Source organism: Copadichromis virginalis, linkage group LG6 (assembly GCF_057382275.1).
Source record: "Copadichromis virginalis isolate Kocher_CV1m ecotype Utaka linkage group LG6, C_Virginalis_male_GT1.1, whole genome shotgun sequence".
NCBI classification, from domain to species: Eukaryota; Metazoa; Chordata; class Actinopteri; order Cichliformes; family Cichlidae; genus Copadichromis; species Copadichromis virginalis.
Genome location: NC_140623.1, coordinates 23044912 through 23070150, shown reverse-complemented (window position 1 = coordinate 23070150; position 25239 = coordinate 23044912). Strand labels below are relative to the sequence as shown.

The 25239-nt window shown below is 40.7% G+C and overlaps 1 protein-coding gene across 2 annotated transcripts in view; it reads left to right on the top strand.

Moving 5' to 3' along the window:
* Window positions 1-25239, top strand: part of ndst3 (N-deacetylase/N-sulfotransferase (heparan glucosaminyl) 3) — a 48436-nt gene that overhangs the window by 8788 nt on the left and 14409 nt on the right. For both annotated transcript variants that reach the window (XM_085459288.1, XM_085459290.1), the window contains exons 3-6: window positions 3391-3478; window positions 5797-5951; window positions 7260-7445; window positions 13817-13945. In XM_085459288.1, the coding sequence (XP_085315414.1) occupies window positions 3391-3478; window positions 5797-5951; window positions 7260-7445; window positions 13817-13945 (558 nt within the window). The remainder of the gene's footprint in view (window positions 1-3390; window positions 3479-5796; window positions 5952-7259; window positions 7446-13816; window positions 13946-25239) is intronic.

The window sequence follows — 25239 nt, the reverse complement described above, 5'->3', positions numbered from 1 at the left end:
TGTTGTTTCTCTCGCCTTCGAATTTACTTGTGTGTTAAAAAAAATTCGACTTAAAATAAGTTATTTTATAATTGCTCTTATTATTTTAGATATCCCAGTGAGCCTTAGAGCTGTGGAAAGGGAAAGGAACGGGAGAAAAAGAAGCAGTGCAAATGCAAGAATGACAGAATGGGGATATGGTGAAGAGGTGGTTGCTGTAAAGGGTTTTTGAAAGGCAGTGAGTGCCAGCTGTCCAGATGCCTGTTTACCATCTGTTTGAACTCCAACATCTAGCTGGCAACTCTTCCTCCACACACACATGAAAGTACACGCGCCGACGCACACTACCGCTCGCACATACACAGAAACAACTGGCATCGCTTCTGACACTAGCAGTGTTAGGAAGCAGTGGGATTGGGCACAGAAATTAGGGCTATTGCTTGACCGCTAATCCCAGTGTGTGTGTTTACCTTCATCGCTCGGATTGGAAGGATCTCTCGCGCCCTGCATAGTCCTGCCTCCCAACTCTCACTTTGCCTACCAGAGAGAATCACTTTTGGCCAATTTCAAAACTATTCTCAGGATCCAGCAGACACTCGGGCTCTGTTTTTTTCAGCTCCGCTAAGAAAACCAGCACAAGGAGACGTCTCTGTCCCTCTGAGAGGCAGAATTAAAGGAAGGAAGTGAACTCCCTTTATTATTATTATTTTATTTATTGCTCACCATGTACCCACGCTTCTCCCTGCTCATACCTGCACATACTTTAGTGGTTCATAAACTCTGAGAAGCTGGGTCTAATTTGAAAGCAGTAAACAGCAATCGTTCACCGAGCGCACTGAGTTCTTTTTTTTTGGTTGGTTTTTTTCTGATTAGTGTCTGCTGTTTTTTGTTTTGCTTTGCTATCACCGAGGCATTAACAAAACACTCTGTCTTCTTTGTTTCTTTTCAGCTTTCTTTATTAATTTCCCACCAAAATCTAGCTTTTGAATGGATTTGGAAAGCCACTCGAGAACTGACGCACGGTTGAGAACCCTGTCTCAGTTATTTGTTGCTGGTAAAGGTTTTTTTGTAATTGCCGAGAGTTTTGAAAAGAAAAAAAGAAAAAAACATCACCCTGTCAGTTGCTTCTCTGATGTTTACAATGTGAGAGTTGGCTCCTGAATAGCAGCTTCTTTGATGCAACAATTTGTCAACATCACATTGTCCCTTTCACAGCGCTTCATGTCAGAATAATCCTTTTCAGGAGGACTCAAATTAGAATCCCCAAAAAATGGAACATCAAAAAAAGAGTTTAAAAACACATTCTGTTCACAATTATGCTGCGACACAGTAAAAGTATGTGTCGAGTCAGAAATGGGAGGAAAATATTTAGTGAGACACAGGTTTACCCTTATGCGGGTCTAATCTTTCAGAAGACCTGCATGTAAAGGGTTTCAAAAGCAAAGGAGAAGAGCGATGAGCACTGGTGTTAGTGATTATCCAGCTCTAAAGTTTATCCTTCCACAGATAGGTTCCTTTTTACTTCCCTCTAGATAAGAGAAAACCGTGAGATCCTGAAGTATCTGCACACAAAACTGTCTTTGAGGTCTCTACAGAAGTAAAACACAAGACGAGGACTGGAAGACAGTCGGGTCATCACGCTTCAGTCTCTATCTTACCAGACATGACCCCTTCAGGCCTCCAGAGCAGAGGGATAAAGTCCCAAAAATCCATACGATGAAACAGAGATGCCATGATGCTGACTTTCATAGCCAAACATGCTAAAAGCAGCAAACATTTTCTTTGTGACTCTTCTGTTTCCTCTGTGGATGTTTGGTAACAGAATACAAATGAGACGTTCAAACTAATATACCGCACACTTGGACACACACCTACGCCGAGTCTCACAGTTATCTACACACGCGTTAATAATACATTTTGACCAAGTGCATCAGGCAGTGTAGATTGAGTTACCATGCAAAGCACTCAGCTACAAACTTAATTTAATTCTTAAGTCTTTCTATCCACACGTTGGCTCGCGTGTGCATGTGTGCGTAAGATATAGAGGGTGTCATAGCAGAGTAGACAGGGGATCAGATTAGGGAGTTGTGCACATCTGTCAGCATGCAGCCATCTTCAGCACCATTAGATTAGAGTTAATGAAGACACTCCACGCATGTGTCTGTGTATTTGTTGGTTTGAGAGACACACTCGGGAGGAAATAAGAGAGGGGAAAACGGAGCGCGGGAGTGGGGAAGACTGCCTGGAACCAATTCCTTGCTCTCAGTTCAGCTGTGCTCAGGTCTCGTAAATCACGGAGGGTTCCTGGGGATCGATTAAAAGCGGCATGACAAAGATTGGTAGTGGAGACGTGGAGCTTATAGCCCAACGGAAAGACCCAGCAGACTGAGATATAAAGAGAATTACAAGAGTTTTAAGTATAAACAAAATATTTGCGGGTGCAAATGGCGAGGAAGTGCAACGATAGCAAGAAGAGTGTGAGAGCGCGGGGGAGGGAGCAGGGGTAGAGGGCTATAGAAAGGGAGAGTGAGCGCTCTTTCCTCCATGGTGCTTTATCCTTCCTTTCAAATTAGAGCAGCCCTGTCTCCTGAGAATGTGACATTTTCACGGAGCAAGCGAGGGAGAGATGGAGTTTGAGAGAAGGGTGGGAGGGGTGGAAGACAAATGGGGAAGGGGGGCAGAGAGGCAGCTGCAGGTTCTCACAAGTGGGAAGATGGAAAAATAGAAGGAGAAAGGGAGACAGAGAGAGGCAGCAGGGATATTCAGGGTTTCACTTGGTAATGTTAGGGATGGATGGAAACAGTGATCAGAAGGGAGGAGATTGTGTGTGTGTGTGTGTGTGTGTGTGTGTGTGTGTGTGTGTGTGTGTGTGTGTGTGTGTGTGTGTGTGTGTATTGGGGTGGGGGTATTAGTCCACCCTCCAGAGGCTACTAATGCACTGACCTTCATTAACTTGCATTACTGTCGGTGTGTGTGTGTGTGTGTGTGCAGAGTGTGCGACTCTCTTTAGTTAACACTCATTACAGAGTCTTTGTTTAAAGGCCAGTAAACTAATGAAGTCATTAAATAAGTGAGGAAAATCCTGATTCGAGCACTGAAACTAGAGATTGCAGAAACTTTAAGTACGGGAACGGAAGACTTGTGCATGTAGAAAACAAAAGAGGAGACTCTAATAATGAGACACAGTGCAAGAGCACATTGGTGACTGCTTCCATTGAGCAGCCATACTGACATGAGCATACGGCCATCCTGGCAGCTGTCGAAGGAACAAGTGCTCACTTAAATATACATCACAGAAACACAAGATCTAAAACCAATTTGTATGTGTAGACTCGCTGGGGAGAAATAAACATATTGCTTTTATTTTGCATCTGTCTATCTGTCTGTCTGACTGTCTGTCTGTGTTTACAGGCTCTCCTTGATACTCAGAAGCAGCTTCGTTCTCAGATCTCCAACTTTACCTTTAATCTGGGCTTCTCTGGGAAGTTCTACCACACAGGTGGGTTTTCTCATGTTTTTCTATCTAACCTTTGCAAAATAATTTAAATATGATGAATACAAAAAATGATGTGTACATACTTAAGAGAATCAAATAAAATAGAATAGCATAGCCTTTATTGTCGTTGTACATGTACAATGAAATTGTGGGTGCTCCACACCAACTATTCCTCTCCCCACCCAACCAGTCGCGGCAGATGGCCGCTCCTCCCTGAGCCTGTTTCCGCTGGAGGTTTTCTCCTGTTGAAAGGCAGTTTTTCCATACATGAATCAACATGACACAAATACATCTTTATAGTTTAATTAATATTCCACTAAGGTGACTCTAAGAAAGGGAAACTTATTGCAGAGAAGTATAAACTACACTGTTTTGGTACAGTTAGCAGCTGCAATGAACCAATGAATACAAACCCTTTCATCACCATTTTAGGACTTGGACACCAAATAGTTTGGTATTTTTATGATAAGCCTTAGTGACTTTATAAAGAATACTGCAAAAATGTAGGCATAATGTGGAGTAACAAGTGTTCAGTCACAAAGAAGAAATGTGAAGGATTTATTTGAAACTTCAAATGAATGCAAAATGATGCATGTGTAACTATATGCATCAGAACACAGAAAACAGTCTCAGAACATACCACCAAGTACTGTGTAGTCCACTAAAATCACACTACTTACATTTAGCAAACACTTTATTAGGTACGCCTGTTGAACTACTCGCTAATGCAAATATCTAATCAACCAATCATATGTCAGTAACTCAAAGCATTTAGCCATGTAGACATGGTCAAGACAGCCTGCTGAAGTTCAAACTGAGCATCACAATATGGAAGAAAGACAACTGAATGTGGATCTCAGTGCTCCAGAACACCTTTGGGATGTAGTGGAAGGGGAAATTTGAATAAGCAGCTGACAGCATCACGCAGTTGCTGTCGTGTCAGCACGAAGAAAAATCTCTGAGGAATATTTCCAGCGCTTTCCTGAATCTATGACACAAACTATTCTTAAGGCAATAGAGGGTCCAACCCAGTACTAGCAAGGTGTAACTAATAAAGTGACCAGTGGGTGTATTTGTATAGTATATCCTTGTGTCTAATTAGCAGTGACATGGCATGTAGCTGTGGCTATTGAGAACATGTGTTTATTTTTACGAGCACTGACAGTGTGTTGCTGGCCTTGCTCTTTCAAAAATATTTGAAATAAGTTTGAAGTGATTTGATTGAGAACACTAATGCAATACTGGACAGTATTCAGGAAAGTGAGAGATGAAGGGTACTGACACACAAAAGTACACACGGTTTTAACAAGCTGTGGCATTCAAATGAGAACTGCTTCGACACACTAACAAATACTTTTAGCGTTGAAATACGAATATCAGTGAAGCTCGTGTAAAATTACAGCAGTGTGCATAAAAATAATGAGAAAGCCTGATGTCGGTGGGGAAATGCGTTACTGATTTGGGAACTGCGTTAAGAACAGTGAGAATGACGTTTCTGGTGTGAGAGTTGCACCAAAGCGATTTAGAAAAACTGTAATTTTCGAAATTATGGCCATAGTTAGAGACCAACAATCAGAATATGCATTTGGGAATAGCTACCGTATAATTTTCAAGTAGCTGGCATATGACGAATGCACCTCAGTTTCTTAGTTCGATCCACGTATGACAGGTCACACCTGTTTGCAAAGCATCAGGATGGTGACAGGCTTTAGGATGGGACTAACCAACAGAACAGGGTAGCTACATCCATCCTTTACATACAGGAATAACGTGACCCACATGGTTCTAATTATAATTATAGTGTGCATATGTTATCACATCATCACTAAAACCAATATATGTTATTTAATAGCTTTAGATTTAAAGTTGCACAGTAACACATTTAACACATTTATGAGGTTATGACATACTGCATTGGATCCTCCGCTGCCTTCTGGCTCCAAGGACAGTGCTTATTGATTTTCTACTTAAATTGTCTAAATCTGCAGTAAGAGAATGAAGGTGTGGGATTCACTGGAAAAGAAAAATCGAGGTGAGGCCGAACATGATTATAATTAGAAGAAATCTGATGCAGACTAGAACACGTCTCCATCGCATCTGTTATTGCTATGGCATCATCTCCATGGTATCGGACTACCATATTTAGTAACACAACCTTAAGACAATTGGGTTGCATAGTGATTCTTATCTAACCCTGCACCAGCAGGAAGCTATGGATAGCACTCATTTGGACGTAATCTGAATCTGCCTGTTGTTGTAAGGTGCTTAATGCTTTATTTCTCCTTTTGCCCTGTTCTGTTTGTGCGTTTTTGTGAGCGTAGGCACAGCAGAGGAGGACGAGGGAGACGATCTGCTACTGAAGTATGTAGATGAGTTCTGGTGGTTCCCCCACATGTGGAGCCACATGCAGCCTCACCTCTTCCACAATGAGTCCTCACTGCTGGAGCAGATGGTCCTCAACAAAGAGTTTGCTCTGGTGAGATGGATGGGCAAGCACGCACACATATTTCTTTCACCGTCTCTGTCAGTGTGGTTTTCGTCTTGTGGGTCCTTGATCATACGAATTTCCCAAGACTGCACTTTTTTCAAGGGCATCTATGTTGACGTGTGGGGCTGAAAATGAAGCCATTGCAAAACTGCAGTTCCTTGCGTGGCCACATGAGGCTGGATTCAAAAGCGAGTCAGTGCCGAAAGATTATTCCCGTGATAAATTGCTCAACTTTAGAGCACATGTAAACATTTTTACAGCCACTTTCAGTCCCTATAGATAATTTCCCTTTTTATGCCAACTTTGCGGGGAATTACATTTTTATAAGTCACCAGTTTGAATTGTTTTCATGCTTAAAATCATGCAATAATATAGGTGTGTCTGGATTTAATAAATTGGAGTCATTAAAAAGTGTATTGGACGTTTTGGTGCCTTTTTCATATTGCGATTTGACATCAAACACGATAACATATGCCATGTAAACTGTGCTATTTTATGTTTGATGATATATTTACAAATGTTTGGGGAGATTACACTTCCTGCTAAACAAATTAGTTGCATATGGGCATGTTTTAACAGACTGAGACTTGGTTGGGGCGCAGCAGCGAAGGAACAATTTTGCTTCCGACAGACAAATAAAATGTAATATCCCTGCTGGGAATGATGCACTTATTTTAAAAGACACCTGAGTCCTATTTAATGTCTCCTGGTTAATCTGAAGCCCTCAAGGTTGAGTGCTTTTTGTTGCTCTGCACTGCTTTATTTTGTCTGCTTTGTTAGTACCTGTGTGTATGTGTTTGTGTTTGTGTGAGCGAGCAAAAAATGATTTGTATGACCGTGCTGGAATTCGTTGTCACACACGCGAGACAACGAGGAGGGGTTGGTTCATGCTGTTGAAGGTGAGCGTGAACATAAAGTCTGATCACTAGCCTCTGCTGTACACACACACACACATGCACACTTCACTCCTTCATCCCCTTTGGCCGCCGATGCTTAGCTTTGACAGTGTGTGTAGGTGTGTGTCAGAGCAAAGGACAACACCATCAGTCTTCGGGATGCACCCGGCAACCATCCACCCTCACACACACATGCTCGTACAAACTATATTTTTTTTTAATTTCCAACCCGAAGGCCAGCATCATAACAAACACGGTACAAGGCACGTGCTTCATCTGCAAGGTCAGGCTGTTTATGTGCTACAAAGTCCTTTGTTTGGGAGCTGCAAGCATGCCATTATTTCTTTGTTTATGTGTATAAACCTCATTTTTCGTGTCTTTGCACGTCTCCTCTCTCCAGAACCACAACATCCCGGTGGATATGGGCTACGCTGTGGCCCCTCACCACTCGGGTGTCTACCCGGTCCACCTGCAGCTATATGAGGCTTGGAAACGTGTGTGGAACATTCGGGTCACCAGCACTGAAGAGTACCCCCACCTCAAACCTGCCCGCTACCGTAAGGGCTTCATCCACAACAGCATAATGGTGAGGAGATGACGCAGGCGATCAGCTTCACATTCAGCACATACATGCAAATGCATCCCTCCTTGCTCATGTGGATAAATACACATTGATTAATTGACATATTGCTGCAAATGCATGAAAACCAATTAGGCTCTTCCCATCTACCTGTTAGATATTTATAGCTGAACATGCCTCGTTTTGTGTGCAGCTAAATGCCAACCCCCCCGCTCCAAAAAACAGGCTGTCAAATATCTCATTTCAAAACATGTTTTTTTTTCCTGAAAACATATTTCTGATTATTTCATTATTTTATATTTTCCCTGCTGTTTCTTTCTTTTTTTTCTTTTTTTTTTGCTATTTTCATCTTCTCTCAGGCTAGAAGTAGTAGTCATTAAGCTTGTTGTTGCGCAGCTCTGTGTTGTGGCGGGTTCCTCTTTGATAGAAGTCAGAGCTGGTGCTGTGTGCAGACATGTTTTTAATAAAACACTTTGGCCTGGCAGACCATGCATAGATGTGCATTTTCTAGTGCTGTGTGACGCTGCCGATTTTGGTATCGATCCGATACTAAGTAAACATAGGGCCAGGATGGCCAATAACGATACTTTTAACTTATAAAGGCAAGTTATCTAGAGGAGATCAGTGTGTCATAACTTTTGCGATGAATCATCATCAATTTGGAAATTCTGAACATATTTTAATGACCACTAAATTACTGTGATTTTTAATTTCAACAAAAGTACAACAAAACAAATCAAACACATCTTTCAGTTTTTCGTGTATTTTTTAAACTGTAAATGTAAATGTGCCCGTCTCTAAAGGAATTTGGTTCGTGTAATAGTCTATAAATAAAACAGATGTGACAGTCAACACAAAAAGGTTCAGATATTTTTCATAGAGCACATTAGAGGTATAGTTTTCATCTTTCAAAAAGTAATTAATTTAACACAATTCAGTTAGAGTTACAACAAAGTATCGATCATATCGTGCTAGCATAGATCCAATACCAGTATTGGTGTCGGTACTATCAATATTTCGATTGATCTGCCCACCTCTAGCATATTCTGACAAAAGCTGGTGAGTCAGGTTGGCCAGATAAAATGATGACTCTTCTCTGAAGATGTTATTCTGTGGGACTGACTCTAGCACTCAAGGCACATTAACAAGTGTCCTTCCCTGCAGATGAAAAAAAATAAAGAAATAAATATTAGATCTCTGACTGGAATTAAAACAACAGATTCTAAATTTGTGGAGCAGCTGAACTTAAAAAAAGCTTAAATCTGTTTGAATGTTTTGCTTTGTGGCTCTGTTCTTTTATCCTGCTTTGAAAAAACCCGCACGACTCCCGTCTGTGTTTAAATAAGTCTTTGCTGAATAGTAAATTGCGTGATGATTGTTTCTTGCGGCCCCCTAAACAAAAAATCAATGATGCTGTGCATGGTGTGTAACCTCTCTGTGTACGCAGAGGTGTATGTGATATGAATTCTTTGACCTTGTCTCACCGCATGCTCAGCTTCACGTTAATTTAACATTTAATGGCTTCCCAGTGCAGTCGACGGGCTGGGCTTTTCTTTAGGTTTATTTTCTATATGTGCAGGATGTACCGCAGACTAAAAAGGTTTGGTAATGAGAGCATTTTTAGCACTTTTATGCTCCAATAAATAATTCATCAGTCGCCATTTGAGACGACAATAGAATAAAACTTTTGTCACCCATTTCACCTAAGCAAATTGCCTTCATCCCTCCCCCTGCCTCCCCCTCTTTTCTTCATTCACTTGTCAGTCAGGCTCTTTGTCAGTGTGCACAACAGTTCCCCTATTGACAAAAGAACCAATCACATCTGACACCAAAATTACCGGTCCGTGTTGTTCTGTCATATAAGGGTCTCGAACAAACAATTTGAACAGACAGCTATGTCAATTTTCTAATCAGTCCCTGAAGTCTACTTTTATTTTCTCATGACAGCATCATAAAAGACATCGACGTAATCCTACTTCCTCTCATTACAATGGCACGCTCACTTTTTGACAGGCTATAATAAGTTATTGTGCGTGATCAATAGTAAGGATTTATGAAAACTTATGAATCAATGAATTCAATAAAGAGAAAAGCAAAACATGAGGGGGGAAAAAGCGGATACATACCTGTTAAACAATTTTACGAAACAACACATCGCAAAGAAAGATGGAAAAGAAGAAAAGCCACAAATAAAATTGTTTGTGTTTTATGTCAGAAGAACTTGAAAAGCTGCTGACAGAAAAACTGAAACAATTTCAGATGCTCAGAAACAAAACAAAGAGATTTCCGTGCTTACAGCTGACAGGAGTGATATCGCTGTCCAAGCGTTGCCTTTGAAACACTTGTTCCTTTTGTCTTTCAAACCTAAGTGAAGGCTGTAATGACACACTTTTGAATAGTGAAACAAACTTGTTTTGTGTTTTCTCAGTTGGAAATATTCATCCACATTGACAGTGGGCAAGGACATATGCAAATTAGATATATTCAGCTGAGCTCAGGCAGGAAATGAAGGGACTGATTTCCTGATCGTGTTGCTTCCACAAAATCAGACCGCGGACCGATGGACTCGCCCGTCACTGCTAAGTACAGACTCTGCATTTACATGTTGGAGGAAATGGTATTTAAAAAAAAACATGTGGTGACATTGCCTCCGGCATCCTACACTAAACGCAGGTCTGTGAATCAGAATAATCTGCCACTGGTGATCTACGAGGTAACCCAAACATGCTGTGACTAAATCACTCCTATAGAAGCCTTCAAAACAATGCACATTAATCGTATAATATATTAAAAAAAGCTCAATTTAACCTCATTAACACTGTGTTTAAAGGAAGTAGTATTATTGGATGTCTTAAAATGTTCATTTTGATGAACTTGCCCAGCTTTTGGTTTTTGGAAAAACACAGTTTAAAAAATTAATCTCGCCTCGAGGTGAATTTATTAGCTGTTCTGAAGCTTTTTTTCATAATGTAAAGTACTTGCATTTACATAGCGCTTTTCTAGCCCTACACCCCACTCAAAGCACTGCAGACTACAAGTCTTTTATCCACAGAAGACTATTCTGTGCATTTAAAGCACTTCCATGGCCATACCTCACGTCCATCCAATCAGCCAGTTTGCCTAACATGCATGTCTTTGGGAGTGTGGGAGGATGCTGGAGTACCCGGAGGTAACCTACTGTACTGGAGGAACATCAAAGCTCCTCACAGAAAGGCTCCAGCCTGGGCTCAAACCGCTGCCCCGACACGCCACCCATGCACCCGTGTCACACGAGCTTCATCAAGATCTTTATTAAGATCAAGTGATGTGACTGAAAGCTACACGACAGCTACTTAGGCGACATTACTGTGGTGACATCAAACTGTGTTTAAAGTGTAACCAGTGTGTTGAAAAGGCCCATCTCTCGCTCCAAGACATTGCACGCTACACTGACTAAATAGCAAAGGGAGGCCAGAAAAAACAAAACAAAATCAGAGCATAGCTCACGGAGGCAGAACAGTTTTTCTGAGAGGCAGCTTGTGTGGTGGTTCATGTGTGTATAAATGTGCACCTCCACGCGAGTTAAAAATGAAGTTTCGAATGAGCTCACCATAAATTAGCTGATGAACTTTAAGATTCTGATGCTTCATCTCGCTTCCCGACCTATTGTCTTGCTATTCTGGGACATCACTCACATCCTTCCCGTTGTCTTTACCTTTCACATTTTTCACTTCCAATTTTTCCCGCAATTTCTGTCGATTAATCTCTTTCTCCTCTGCCTCTCGCTCCATCTTTGTTTGTTCCGAGGAGGACAGGAAGTTGTCTTAAGGCTGTAAAATCGGCGTGCGCGTGTGTCTCTGTCAGCAGATTGAGAGCCACCCACTGGACCCACAGTATCAGAACAAATCACACTGAGATATGGGGCTGTGCTGCGTCTGTGTCTGCGTATTTGTGTGTATGCATGCGCGTGCAGATGTGCAAACATGCATACTTGTGTGTGTGTGTGTGTGTGTGTGCATTTCTTTTTAAAATGTACTATATCATTTTGAGCTATAGCTCTGTGGATAATTGGTTTGGTGAAATAGTGCTGAGTGTCTGTGGCTCTGGTGGCCTTCTCTCTCACTCTCTCTGGTTCCATCTCTCTTTCTCTCTCTCCCTCTTTCTCTTTTTGACTCTGCAGTGTTTTATAGATAAACCAATATCTGTGCTTCCAGCCTTTTACTCTCTATTTCACACAGAGAAGTGCTTCACAAGAAGTTAATGCACTTATTTTGAAAGACCCTTTCTCTTGTCTTGTCTTGTCTTGTCTTGTCTTGTCTTCTCTTCTCTTCTCTTCTCTTCTCTTCTCTTCTCTTCATTTAATCATTTAATGGACTAATTAAAAGACATTTAGTTTATCAACCATTAAAACCCTCGATCTGGCAACCTCTCATTTTCCCCCATTGTTCCATATCTCCGCAGGAAAATCATTTAAATTAACAGAAATAATGTTTGTTTGCATGAACAGTCTAACTTCTAGTACTTCTTTTGGGGGTGAAAAAAACAGTCTTTACTCAGTTCAGTTTTCTGACGTTTTGGACCAGTTTTTGTATGTAGGTTCCTAGCTACACAGTTTGTACAGGGTGTGGGGTGTTTTTATTATGTATTTTTATGGCCAAAGGTGCACAGTGCACCTGCTTGAGGTGGGGTTAAAAGTAATCTGTTATCATCTCCTCCTGCTTCAGTAAACAGCAAGTTACCAAAATACCAAACAGGTGCAGGTGAGGTGAAAAAAACTGAACAGTGCCTGAGGAAGATTTAACTAATCACCAATGCCTTGTGCTGCACACCTGCATGAAAACAAGGTCTCTGTTGCTTTGGTGAAGACATCTCGGCTGGATAGCACTTTAGGACACACAGCTCAAGCGCACTTGATGCAGGGGGTGGTGTTTCTTTTGACACCATTAATTGGGCTCTGATAAACCTTTTTCACAGTCAGCATGTTGACTTGTCATTACGAGGAAAGTAAAGGTAGAGCTAAGAACCTAATAATAATAATAATAATAATAATGGCTCTATTATGGCTACGTTCCAGTTAGCCAGCACGGACAATACCAAAGGGCCTGGAAGTGGAACACCTGAATTGAATAAAACCATTAGTAATTACGCCTTTCCTTTTAATCCTACGCCAAGTCAAAGCGCTAGTTGTGAATAAGGTCTGTTGAACTGCGCAAGACTGTGACTTGAGCCATCTGCAGATGTACGCAGTTAACAATGCCATATGCTGTGTGACACATCAGAATGACCTGCTCAGATGTCTGCATTTTCTGTTTGGATAACGCCACACAGACACACAGCTGCACATTTAATCTTATCATCATTTAATCTTTACATCCGTCATCCGAGTCATTGCTGTTATTTTTTACGCCATCTTTGTACCTGGTTTGTTTGTATGTTGCATTTGAAACGGATGAGTGATCTGTAGTTTAAAAAAGAAGCTCACATAGGACCAGCTGTTGTAGCTTTTCGATTTCAAATCATTGCATCACGTTGGTTTCATATGCCTCTTAAATGGGAATTCCCTCACTTTAACAAGGTGTGATCACAGGAATATTGAGATCACACCATATTACAAAAATATATATATAAAGTGCTTTACGGTTTGATATTGGATAAACTGCTTAACGAGATGTCATATGAAGATTACAAGTCTGAAAATGAAAACCAGGTCACCAGATGTCTGTAGCTTGCTCCTCATCTGTGCTTGAAGCCAGAGGCTCAAGGCTACTTTAGTCTCTACAAAAAATCAGAACTATTTTGCTGTCACTTTTTTCTGATGCTCTGTGAAAACTGTAAGCCCAAATTCACCCATTAGTCATTATTATAGTGGTCAGAGTGAATTCAACATTTTGTAGTTTTTTTTAACATCAATATAGCCTAAATGCTGCACTAAAGGTATCCAAAACTTCATTGAGAAAAGGTTCACACAACATCTCCACCCAAGATTTGCATGCAAACCTGGAAGTTTTCTATACATTGATTTGGGCAAGTACCCTCCGAAAATATGTATTTAGCACAAAAATGCATTTATTTTTTTTTGACCAGCATTGTTGTGCCATGTTTTCATGGTGCAGTGTTAGTTATATAATTAACAGAATGACCCAAGTAGTGTCAGAGTTTCTTTATTTTGCCAGTAAACTGACTTACACATACATCCAGTTCTCAACATAAAAACCACTGAAAAAGGAGCTGGGAATACTGAACGAGTGAGCCCAGGAGTCTAACAAGGCTAGAGATGTCCCAATGTCATTATTATTGCCATGAATTAGTGCTGGATAATGATATTTGTCTTATTTATTCGCACTTTTGACTTAAAATGAAAATATATCATATGTCTGTGTCTGTGTTTTTGTGTGTAGGTGCTGCCTCGCCAAACGTGTGGCTTGTTTACTCACACCATCTACTATAAGGAATACCCCGGAGGACCAAAAGAACTGGACAAAAGCATCCGTGGGGGAGAGCTGTTTCTCACCGTGCTGCTCAACCCAGTGAGTCAGAGAAAACACGCCCACAATCAAACACACAACTTCTCATGCAAATGGATATAGGGAGGGAAAGACAGCACTTTAGTTAGGTTTTTTTTTTCACCTTATAGAACCAACAGGGCTTCCTGCTCTCGCTCTAAAGGTAGCTTCCTCTCTGTCTGGTTCATTCTGTTTTATTTTTGCTGTGTGTGTCTGTCTGTCTCTGTTCCTGTCAGGGGCTGCTTCTCACTGTGGAGCTGTGTTCATCTCCCCACTTTAAATTAGGTCTCACCACAGGGGGGTTGCTGTCTCACACACACACACACACACACGGGCGTGCATGCACGCACACTCCGCGCACGCATCCTCCCCCTCTCACTTACCCCTGCTGTGTATGTCAGCTCAACTCGATTTTGCTTTGAATTAAGGAACAAAATTAGGTTTTGGTGGCAGTTAAGATACTCATCCATGTGCACATCCTCACGAGTGCACGCACTCACACAAGAGAAATTCACAGGAATTGTCCCCAAACAATCTCTTTCTCTCTCCGCCTCTGTCTCAAGCCACACGAGCGTGCACGTGCACAGACGCACACAGTGACGCTCATAGACCAGCAGTAGGCTCTACTGAAGTGTCAGGTAGGGGAGCGCTGAACTAGAGGAGCTGTCAGAACTCACCGAACATCAGAGAGTCAAGTGCGGCTCCGTACAACAACCCAATCTGCCTCTTTTTTTTCTGTCTCTGCACCGCTTTGTCTCCGTCTGTCTTTCTTTTTTCTTGCTCAGGTTTTCTTTCTTCTTTTCTTTTCTTTCCTTCTTTTTGTCTCATTTTCTCTGTTTTTCCTCAGTGCTTCCCGTTTTCTTCTTTTAAGCACAAAGTCTGAAGTGTTTTAAAAGGAAATAATGCACGACGTTTCCATTGCAATAATTGCTGCTCTGCTCTCAAATGACACTTAATAGGAATCAGTATGTATTGAGTTCTACATAATTTTTATAATTGCTTTGAATCAGGTAAGTCTCCAGCAAACATGAAGTGTTTTACATTTCCCCTTGCAGCAACAATAGCTTTCTAATAATAGACAAAACTAGGTGGTTGGCACGGAACAAATACTAGAGGGAGCACAATTTTTTCTGTCTAACCAGCATCGTGATTAGGGGCGCTGCTTGTTATGTATTGTTACGATGAGTGAGACAGATTGTATTAATACACTGAGTTAGCAGGAAAAGTGTAGCAGCAGAAAGGGTCACCTGTGGCTCTAAAAGTATGGCCACTTTGAACATGTCACATCAGTCATGTTAATTACATGCTATTTAGCAAGAGCCTGTCTAATTCATGCCATGGCTTAAATTGGAGCCCAATTGATTCAGGACTTTTGGGTTTGATGCTGAGAAATCTTTTCTGTTCTGTGAAGACATCACTCCTCACCTGCATCCACACCTCAATTTGGCTCTATTGTTTCTGTCATGCCCAGTTGTGATGCTACTCTTCTACGTGGTGCAGACATACTGCTGTAAATACTGCAGACTATAGAGTTGGGACTGCTGTACTGGACAAACTATGTGTTGACATCCCCCTGAGCATCTTTTATTGCATTGCTTTCTGTCAAAAGAAAAGGATAGCGGTAAATGCTGGATAATGCAAACAGTGGCACGAGTATGTCTGTGATAAGCCAACATCAGCTGAGTGATATATGGGCTGGCTCCAGCTTATAAATTCGACTTTTCCCTGATATCTGTGAAATTGAACTGCTTAGGAATCTATGATGATGCCAAGAAAGTACCTGGTGCTTGTTTTTATTAGTTTCAGTGTTAGTTTTACTCTTTTTAATTATTATTGAATGGAGGGCATATGTCAGAGGCAAGATTTAGAACAATCAGTGCAGGTATTACAATAGAATAGAATAGAATTCAACTTTATTGTCACTGCACATGTCACAGGTACAGGGCAACGAAATGCAGTTTGCACCCATCCAGAAGTGCTTTAGCCATGATATAGATATATTACAAATATATATAACAATAATATAGATATGTAAGTATATTACAGAAATGGCTCTATTATGGTATGTTATAATGTACACGGTATGAAGTACGTTATGAATATGCTATAACTATAAGTATGTACAGGCTGTAGTGAGTACAAGCTATGTACAGTTTCATAGATCGTCCACAGGCTCCTAGCACAACCTAGGACTCGAATGAAGCCGAGAGGTGACCGGGCCTTTGCATCCGTGGCACCTAGACTCTGGAATAACCTCCCTGTTCATAGTCGTACTGCCGAGTCGATCTAGTCTTTTAAATCACGTCTTAAAACTTATTTTTTTTACTTTGGCTTTTGATTCTGTCTAGTTGGCTGGTCTAGCTTGTTGTGTTGTTACCTATTGTTTGTTGTCCTCTTTTATTGTTTGTTTTAACTGTCTCATGCTTTTACTGACTGTGAAGCACTATGGTCACTATTGTTTTAATATGTGCTATATAAATAAATTTTGATTTGATTTGATTTGATGTACAGGCTATGAACAGGATATAAATATGAAAAACTATAAAGAAATATGAGATAAAAAAACTATACAGAAATATGAGATAAAAAAACTATACAGAAATATGAGATATACAGCTATACAGAAATGTGAACTATGCACGTTATAAACAGTTGTAGAATTAAAAATGATCGTATTTTACAGAATGATTATTTATACAGAATTATACAGTAGTGCAGTTAAGATAAGTGAGATATGTGGGTAATTTCTACAGAGGCTATATAAAGTGCTAGTGGTTGTGAGTGGTGGTTCAGTCCATGTTATTATTGTGTGTCTGAGGGTACAGTTGTCCATTGTGGGTGTGTGTATGTCCAGTCCGTGTGTTAACGTGGGTCAGATGTCAGATGTCAGGAGGCAGAGTTCAGGAGTCTGACAGCTGTGGGGAAGAAGCTGTTCCGGTACCTGGTGGTCTTAGTCCGGAGGCTCCTGTAGCACCTCCCAGAGGGAAGGAGGGTGAAGAGTCCATGTGCTGGGTGACTGGGGTCAATGTAAACACAGAACATTAAAAAGCAGTTGACTCACAGGCTTCATCGACATCGCGAGTCTCAATAATCTCATCCATCAAAGCCTCATCAGGCAAGTTGTGATAAAATTTTACCAAACTAACAAATACTTAACAAATGACAGATCCTTTTTTTTTTTTTTTAGATAGTTTTACAAGTTCACAAAAATGTTTCAATTTCTCCTATTTCTATTTCTATTTTAGGTGATCAAAAGTATTTTTCACATCTAGTGTAAGTTTTTAGTTTTGATTCAGTTAGCTATGACAGCCTTGCTCTGCTGTGTAATGGTTTACATATTTGCCTGACAAGTGAAAGGTTGCTGGCTTGATTCTTGCCAGAGGAGCAAATCCCTTCCGCATTTGCTTGCTGATGGGCATCCTCTACCAAATCAAACCATGTGGTCACGCCTTGTGACAAGGGAGCAGCTGAAAGTAGCTTTACTGAGAATGTGCCACCTGAAAATGAAAAACATCATGGATTTAATCATATTTTTTTAATTGCCTCCATGATGATGGAACATTTTGACGACTCCAACATGCAACTGCTTTCTATTATTGTGGCACAGGAGTGAGTGGGTTGGAAGATTGGAGGTTCGCTTCCTCAAGTCTTCATGTCTGTGAATGTAGTAAAAAAACACTTTGGGTGCTCACTAAGAGTAGAAAATTACTATGAAAATACTGGACTACTTACACAATTCCCTAGTAAACACAGGAGTGCAGCGCTGTTTGACGCAGTAAGGCCGAGCATGTCGTCAAACTGACATGCTCCAGATTTAGGCCCTAATTTTTGTCATGTAAATTCTGACAATCCTCATTAAAAATGTATTAATGTCATGCTTTAATAGCAGTATACATTAATACAATTGTGTAGCATTAATTCTTAATGAATATATAACACAAATAAACCAACCTCCAGCATATTCAGGGACACATTGAAGTAAAATAAATAATGTGAACTCAGCATAATCCGAAAACACTCTGTCCTCTTTGTCCCTCTCTTGTACACACACACACGCACACACACACACACACACACACACACACACACACACACACACACACAAGCTAAATACACCCTCCCAACCCCCCCTCTATTTCCACTATCTTTTACTATCTTTTGTCCTCTCTTTCACTTTCTTAATTAGTTTAAAAAGGGAGATGAAACTCTCCTCTTGTTATATCAAGAAAAAAAAAAGCAATTTTCGCTCTAAGTGGGAGCTATCTGCCATGAATACATCTGCACACACACAGTCCATACACATACAGACTGATAAATCATTTTCGCTTTCTCGCTGCTATGTTTCCATTTTGCAGACGTAAAAACGTAATTAGTGTGTGCACTTTGCCCATGTAATCAATAGCGTTCTCTAGCTTTCTGCTTTAGTCCCCGAGGGTTTCCTATTGTTCGATGATCTGCACATTGGTAACATTGACACTTTCTGTGCAGTGACTTTAACTGACCTTTTGTAGCCGTTCACTCCTGGCAACAATCAAAAGCACACATGTGCGTGCGTGTGTGTTTGTAGGGTCTGGATACTTTTGCGTCAATCCAGTCTGCATTAACGTTTACTGAGCTCAACTCTCATATACAGTAAACAGTACACTCAGCAATTGATTGGACTCTGCAAACAGCCAATAGGCCACAATTCATTCCCCAATAAATGGCCAGAGAGATGTCGAGAAAGATGGGAGGGAGAGAAAAAGGGGAGCAGGGTGAGAAGGTGGCAGACAGATTGAGATTTAATTTTCAGGTCACGGCATCTTGTGTCACTTGAGAATCCAGACACATACAGGGAGGAAGTGATGCACATATAGGGTCTCTCTCTCTCTCACACACACACACACACACACACACACACACACACACACACACACACACACACACACACACACACACACACACCGTTGCAATGTTTGTGCATCCAAGGCATCTTACTGTAGTACGTGTGTGTGTGTGTGTGTGTCTTTCTTTCTTGTATAAATGTGTGTCGAGCTGGCATAAGCAGAGCTATAGACATATATCAGGGCTGACATTTAGCGCTTAGCTCTGCCACTAAGCTTATTAGCCAAACACCAAATATCAGCACAATCTCCCTCCCTCCTAGCCCTCTGTTTTACCCACTTCTCACCCTCACATGCTTCTTCCTTCTACTCCTGTCAGGCTGTCTCGAGGCCTCCCTTCTCTCTTCATCTTATCTTTTTGTTTTTTTTTTCTCTTTTTCTAATTTTCAACATTTGCATGTTGACTGTGCTCACACATGTGAATCTTTCCACTCGTTTTCCTTTTTGTCTCATTTCCACTCCTTTCCACCTTCCCTTTTTCCTGCTGATTGCAACTGAAGGCTTTGGCATCTCGTCAACACATCAAGCCCCTCAAACACACACATGCTCACACAAAATGAGCCACAGTCCAAACAGGGAGAGAAATTACAAAGTGAGAATAAACCTGTGAAAGATGCCAGTATGGACGGGGCCAGTAGATGTTGACTCGAGCGGGCAGAATAAATTGAATTGAAATCATTTGCTGTATTGATGTTCAGCTTTCAATTATCCACTGATGAGGCAGAGACAGTGAGATGGCCTGTGAGACGGGAATAGAGAGAGCCACTGCGAGAGCAATAAGAAGAGAGAGGATGATGGCGAAGAAGGAGGAAGAACTGGGGGTAGGGATTTAGGCTTCTGTTTAGTAGCAATAACAGTTCAATCAGGGAGGAATGTATGTGGAACTAAGTGGTCTGTAATGGGAAACAGGCTACTACAGCTACACATTTAGGAGAATAAAAGCACCAGAGATTGGTTGTGCTGGTTTGGAAATGGTTGAGGGGAGAATAACACACAGACACACACACATATACACATATATATATTCAAAATAATGGAGTGGGTCTGGGAGAGCATGAGTAAACAGAAGCAATTAAGGCTGCATAAATCATCAGTAGACCTATGGAGAACTTAGGTGAAGTTTTACACAGTTTTTCAAGGCACTTCTACGCTGGAAGGTTTCTGCTGTTTGAGAAGCTTCTGTTGGAAAGTGTGTTCACAAAAGAGGTACTGATCTTATTATTTTCTGTTTACTAAACTTAATATGAAGTTAACTGTTAGATAAAAACGTAACATTTTTAATTAGCGACCACTGATCTTTTACAAATGTGTCTATTGCTGTATTTTCTCTGCGAACACCATTGCTGTGTTCTGACGTTGCCTTTTGATACCAAAATTTTATTTAGTGTGTGTGTGTGTGTGTGTGGGGGGGGGGGGGGGGGGGGGGGGGTGTTGTTTAGTACTATGCAGGATAGTTGACACACAACTTCACATGGCACACATCTTAACCTCACTAGCAGCTAAACACATGAACAGTAGCACAACAAACACAGTGAAACATTTTAAGACTGGCACTCCTGTCTTTGTGCAGAATTCATGAGGTTGGTGAAGCTTTAAGTAATCAAGTAAAATTAAGAAAGAGGAAATGGGATAAATGTATTTTTAAAAGTGACATTGTTAAAATTGTACATTATGATAAATAATTAAGGTGTCATGATCAGATCAGAGATGTTTTCCAGACAAAGTGTGCAACGTGAACGTCTTGAAAAATTCCTAAAGAAAGTGTGTTTGAGAGACAAAGAATTCGTGTGACACATGACAGATCACAAAATTAACATGAGTAAAGTGTAAACTCCCATAATCCCTTATTATTTAAATAATAAGGGATATTTATTATTATTATTTAAATAATAAGGGATTATATCCTATTGTTGAAAGTATATGTAGTTTTTTGATATATCAATATACTCCAAAGAATAGAGAAATTGTTGTTTAATAAGTGAAAGAAAGCAGAGATGTCGATTCAGTATATTTTCTATAATCGTCCTAACAAGCGATGGCTCAGAAACACATTTTATTCCACATCTCAAACAAACGCTACTCGCCCAGTACGCAAATAAATGAATGAACAAAACAAGAAATGCTGCCAGCTGGCTTAACGTTAATGTTGAGGAATGGCGGTGAACAAAACTGTGACATTCTTCCAATAAGACAACATTTCAGAGCTGCAGAAAAAGTAACTTTCACAAAACCAGCAACTTAGACAAAACAAGGCAGAGTTAAATCTGCAGAATTTGAGTCTGTGTCGCTTTCTCTGCATGAATTTATAAACTTCAGCTGCTGTGGTCACCACCAGTCTCATCAAGGGGCCTTGAATGACAGACTGTTTAGTCAGGCAGCCAGCCATTATTATAGCTTGCTTAAAGTTTTACACTTCCTTCTCTGTCACCTTTATCTCTCTCTTTCTCCTCATCCTGCTCTTTGTGCTGCCTGCCACCACTATTGTCGGCAGTGATGGTGGTGACAGCCTGAAAAGGGCCTGTAGCATGCACATGACTGTTTTCTGCAGTTTCAGCCATATTTGCCTGAAGGGTCTATTTTTTGGGGCCCACAGTCTCTCCCTTGCGTTTTTTCATATCCATTTTGGAAATCTGACTTTGTTTATTGGTGTGCATATTAATGAGGGGATTAAGCCAAAAGGGGAAAGGTTTTAAAGATGGGGCTGAGCCAGCCCAGTGTCAGTTTTACTCCCCAAAACATTAAATTATTCCATTGTGTGACTCATCAAAATCTCATCCTTCCACAGCTCTGTCATCGAGATGCACCGATTGCAGTTTTTCTGGCCATTGTGATTTCTGTTTTTTGTGACCTGCCAATTCAGATTTTCTTCTAAGAACTATAACATGACAGCTTTTACAAACAAACTAACAAAACAAAACAACTTTCATTCAATGCAAAATATTATTTTTACAATAAAATCAAATATTAAACTTTACAATTTCCCTCAAACTGCAATAACTTATCGGCTCTTCTTGTACTGAAATAACTGAAAAGAGGTGCTGTACACCTACCTTTACCTGACATCTTTACACTTCCAAACAAATAGATTTATATCACATAACAGATAACTGGTTCTTACATCATTTCCCAGCAGTTTTTTATGAGTTCACCAGATAGCAGGCCATCAGCCCTTTTCTCTTCTTCTCTCCTTATAAATTTCCTTTAGCTTTGATCCTTCGCTCATACTATGGCTTCTGGCTTGTGGCTGGCTCTGAGCTCTGGATAGCTTCAGCTATCACTCGTTAGCTTCTTTTAAATGTCCAGCTGTGTGAGGGTGATTTAAATGTCTGATTAGGTTTGAGGATGGTCAGTGTTGTAATACTGCACGTAACGCACTTACAAAATCCATGACAGTCTACATATTGTATTGTACTGTCTTGTCTATATATATATATATATATATATATATATATATATATATAGTAGACAACACAGCCCCATCTTTAACACCTTTCCCCTTTTGGCTTATATAAAATTTTTTAATTTATTTTATCAACTTTTCTTCTGACGATGCTGTCTGTGCGCTCAGTGGATCTGCACTCGACTACTCCGCCTAGGCTGCACTGTCCAGCGCAGATCCACTGAGCGCAGCGCAAGCTAGCAAGACAGAAGCTAAGCTTGTTGCAACATGGAAAATTGAACCTCCCTCACCCTCATTCAGATCTGGCCTTTGGAACTATTTTGGTCTTCATGTGAAGTTTGACCCTGAAAGTAAGCGTGTCATGGACAAAAGTAAAACAGTATGTCGAATGTGCCACGCAATGCTCAATTGGTGGGAACTACTGCTGTTAGCGCAGTTTGCTTGTTAACATGTTGACGCCGTCCAGCCCCATGCACGGGGCGATCCACGGTAGCTCGTTAACGGAGATTTGCCGTGTTGTGGCGTTAACGTCATTTCAGATTAACGCTGACAGCACTAGTGGGAACACAACGAATATGACTGCACATTTATGCCGACATCATCCTAGTGCAAAGACAAGTGGAAGCAGACAAAAACAACAAGCACGCATGCTACAAACTTTACCCGAGTCGTTTAGACAGCCATTAGCACATGATTCTCCTTATGGGGACCTGATATGTTTAATATGCTGCTGAGAATATAGCCCAGAAGAAGCGTATAGTATAGCTTTTATTTTGGAAAGAGCCATTTCTCTGTAATAAACTCTCTTTTCCAAAGATGAGTGATTCCTCAATCAGATAGATTTATTATTTTATCCCTTTGTTGTTTCAGCAACATTAAATTTAAAAACTGTACTTTTGAGTTAAAATATATATTTATAATTTTAATAAATGACAAATTAAAAAAGCGTGAACATTTTTTTGTATTGAAAAAATATCGAACCTTGACACCAAAGTATCGAACCAAACCGAACCCTGAATTTTGTGTATCGTTGCACCCCTAATAAATATATATATATTCTCATAAATAGATACAACGTAGATACAAAGATAGATAGATCAGTAAAACAAGTAATTTCTTCCAAAATGCAATAATGTTCAAGAAGATTGGCGCATGTTACAAACCTAAAATACATGACCCATAATCTTCTAGGACATGGTATTTATGTTTGTACGTGAGTGTTTCTGTGCCCGCGTGTTCATGTGTGCATGGGGTTTGAAGAACATCACTCCATGTTGGACTGACACGCCTCATCAGATCATCTAGGTCAGCATGAGATTGGAGAGAGGAGGGGGAAAAAAAGATGATGAAAAAGTGACTTCTTTAGGCAGATGAGAAAGTGAGAGGAAGACATTAAATGGATGGGAGAAGAGGAAGGAAATGAATGTACGTGGGGGGAATGAGGGGAAAAAGACAGGGGACAAAGATTAAAAGAGGGAGACCGAGGAGTTGGAGTTTTATACTTCTCTTCCAGTCTAGCGCCGAGTACGATTCAAGCCCAATTCTGCTGTTAAATTATTAGGATAGTATTCTTTATTAAACGCACATATGGGGCTCAAAGCTATCCAGTACTCAGGAAAAGTATCCAATATTCAACAAGAAAAGGTTTATATGGTTCTGGTAATTGAATTCTTAGCCAGAGCGAGCCCTTCCACCGAAAGGGTTTGGAGGTTTTGCTGTGTTGGGAGATTAACATTCTCTCAAGTGGCTTTTTTTTTGTTGTTTTTTAATTCAGACTCACCTGCCAAGGTTACTCCTGCTGTCTCCTTCCTTTGTTAGCCCTCTCTGTACTTTTTCTCTTTTTCTGCAGCTCTCCAATTACAAACACAAATCATCTTTCCTTTCCCCCTTTGTTTAATTTGGCAGCCAGTGCTTAAGCTCAATAATGAATAATTTCCATGTTCAGTAACACTGGGATTCTCTCTCTTGCTCTCTTTGTCTTTCATGCATATACACCTGCACATACGCCACACACACACACACACACACACACACACACACACACACACACACACAGCACAGCCTGTCCCGTTACAGCCATCATAGGCTATTGAGTGGTGTGAAAGGAACATAAATCACTTTTTGATCATCTTGCCTTGCTTTAAAAAAAAAGCACAAAACAACACAAAAAATGAGATTTTGAAATCATTCTTATTTACACAGGTAGGATTTGCCTGCACTCAATTTATGCCACTCCAAATCCTCTTCATTTATATTCGCAACCCACACGCTCCACCCTAAATACTGAGCCACAATATTCATTCTCAATCCCAAGTGGGGCTGTTTCCAGTGAGACATGGTTGGATTTAATTTTACACTATTCTAAGAGTAGTGCTTCAGCTATGTTGTTTTTTTTTTGTTTGTTTGGTTCATCTTCCAAGGAAAAGGGTTTTGAGGTTTTCACATTACAATTCATTGGAGAGGATGAGCTAGCAAACAGTTTTTAGTGGAGTGCCTTTCTGTTGTTGTTCCTGGCTGAGTGCTCGGTGATGCCTTGACAGTGGTTCCACATTGTTGCTCTAACATCAAGTAGATTGATATGAAGCAGGCAAGCCTGGGTGGTGCACTGCTGGCTGCTTACAGTGAGCACAAGATAAGAAGACACCGGCGGATGCACTCAATTGCGTTGGAATGCACAAATGCATAAACATTTGCGGCGGCACACACACATAGACACTCGCGTGCACCAAAAAAAAGGAAAGAAAAATTTGTCTGACGTGGATACCATTGCATTCTCACACAAGTATCCCACAATTCATCTGTTCCCCTTGTCTCCTTTCCACTGTGTCTCTCATGCTAACACACTCACATCAATGTTCAGAGGCGATCAGTATTCTGAGCAGCTTTCCAGGTCAGCCGGACGCTGATCCATCAAACCCCCGACACTGTGTCGCTCTGTATCTACAGCAACCTTCGCCGTTAGAGATGAGCAACAACAGTCCTCTGTCATCAGGAAATTCACTCTCTGTGCTTGAATGAGTCGTTGTATGTTTGTG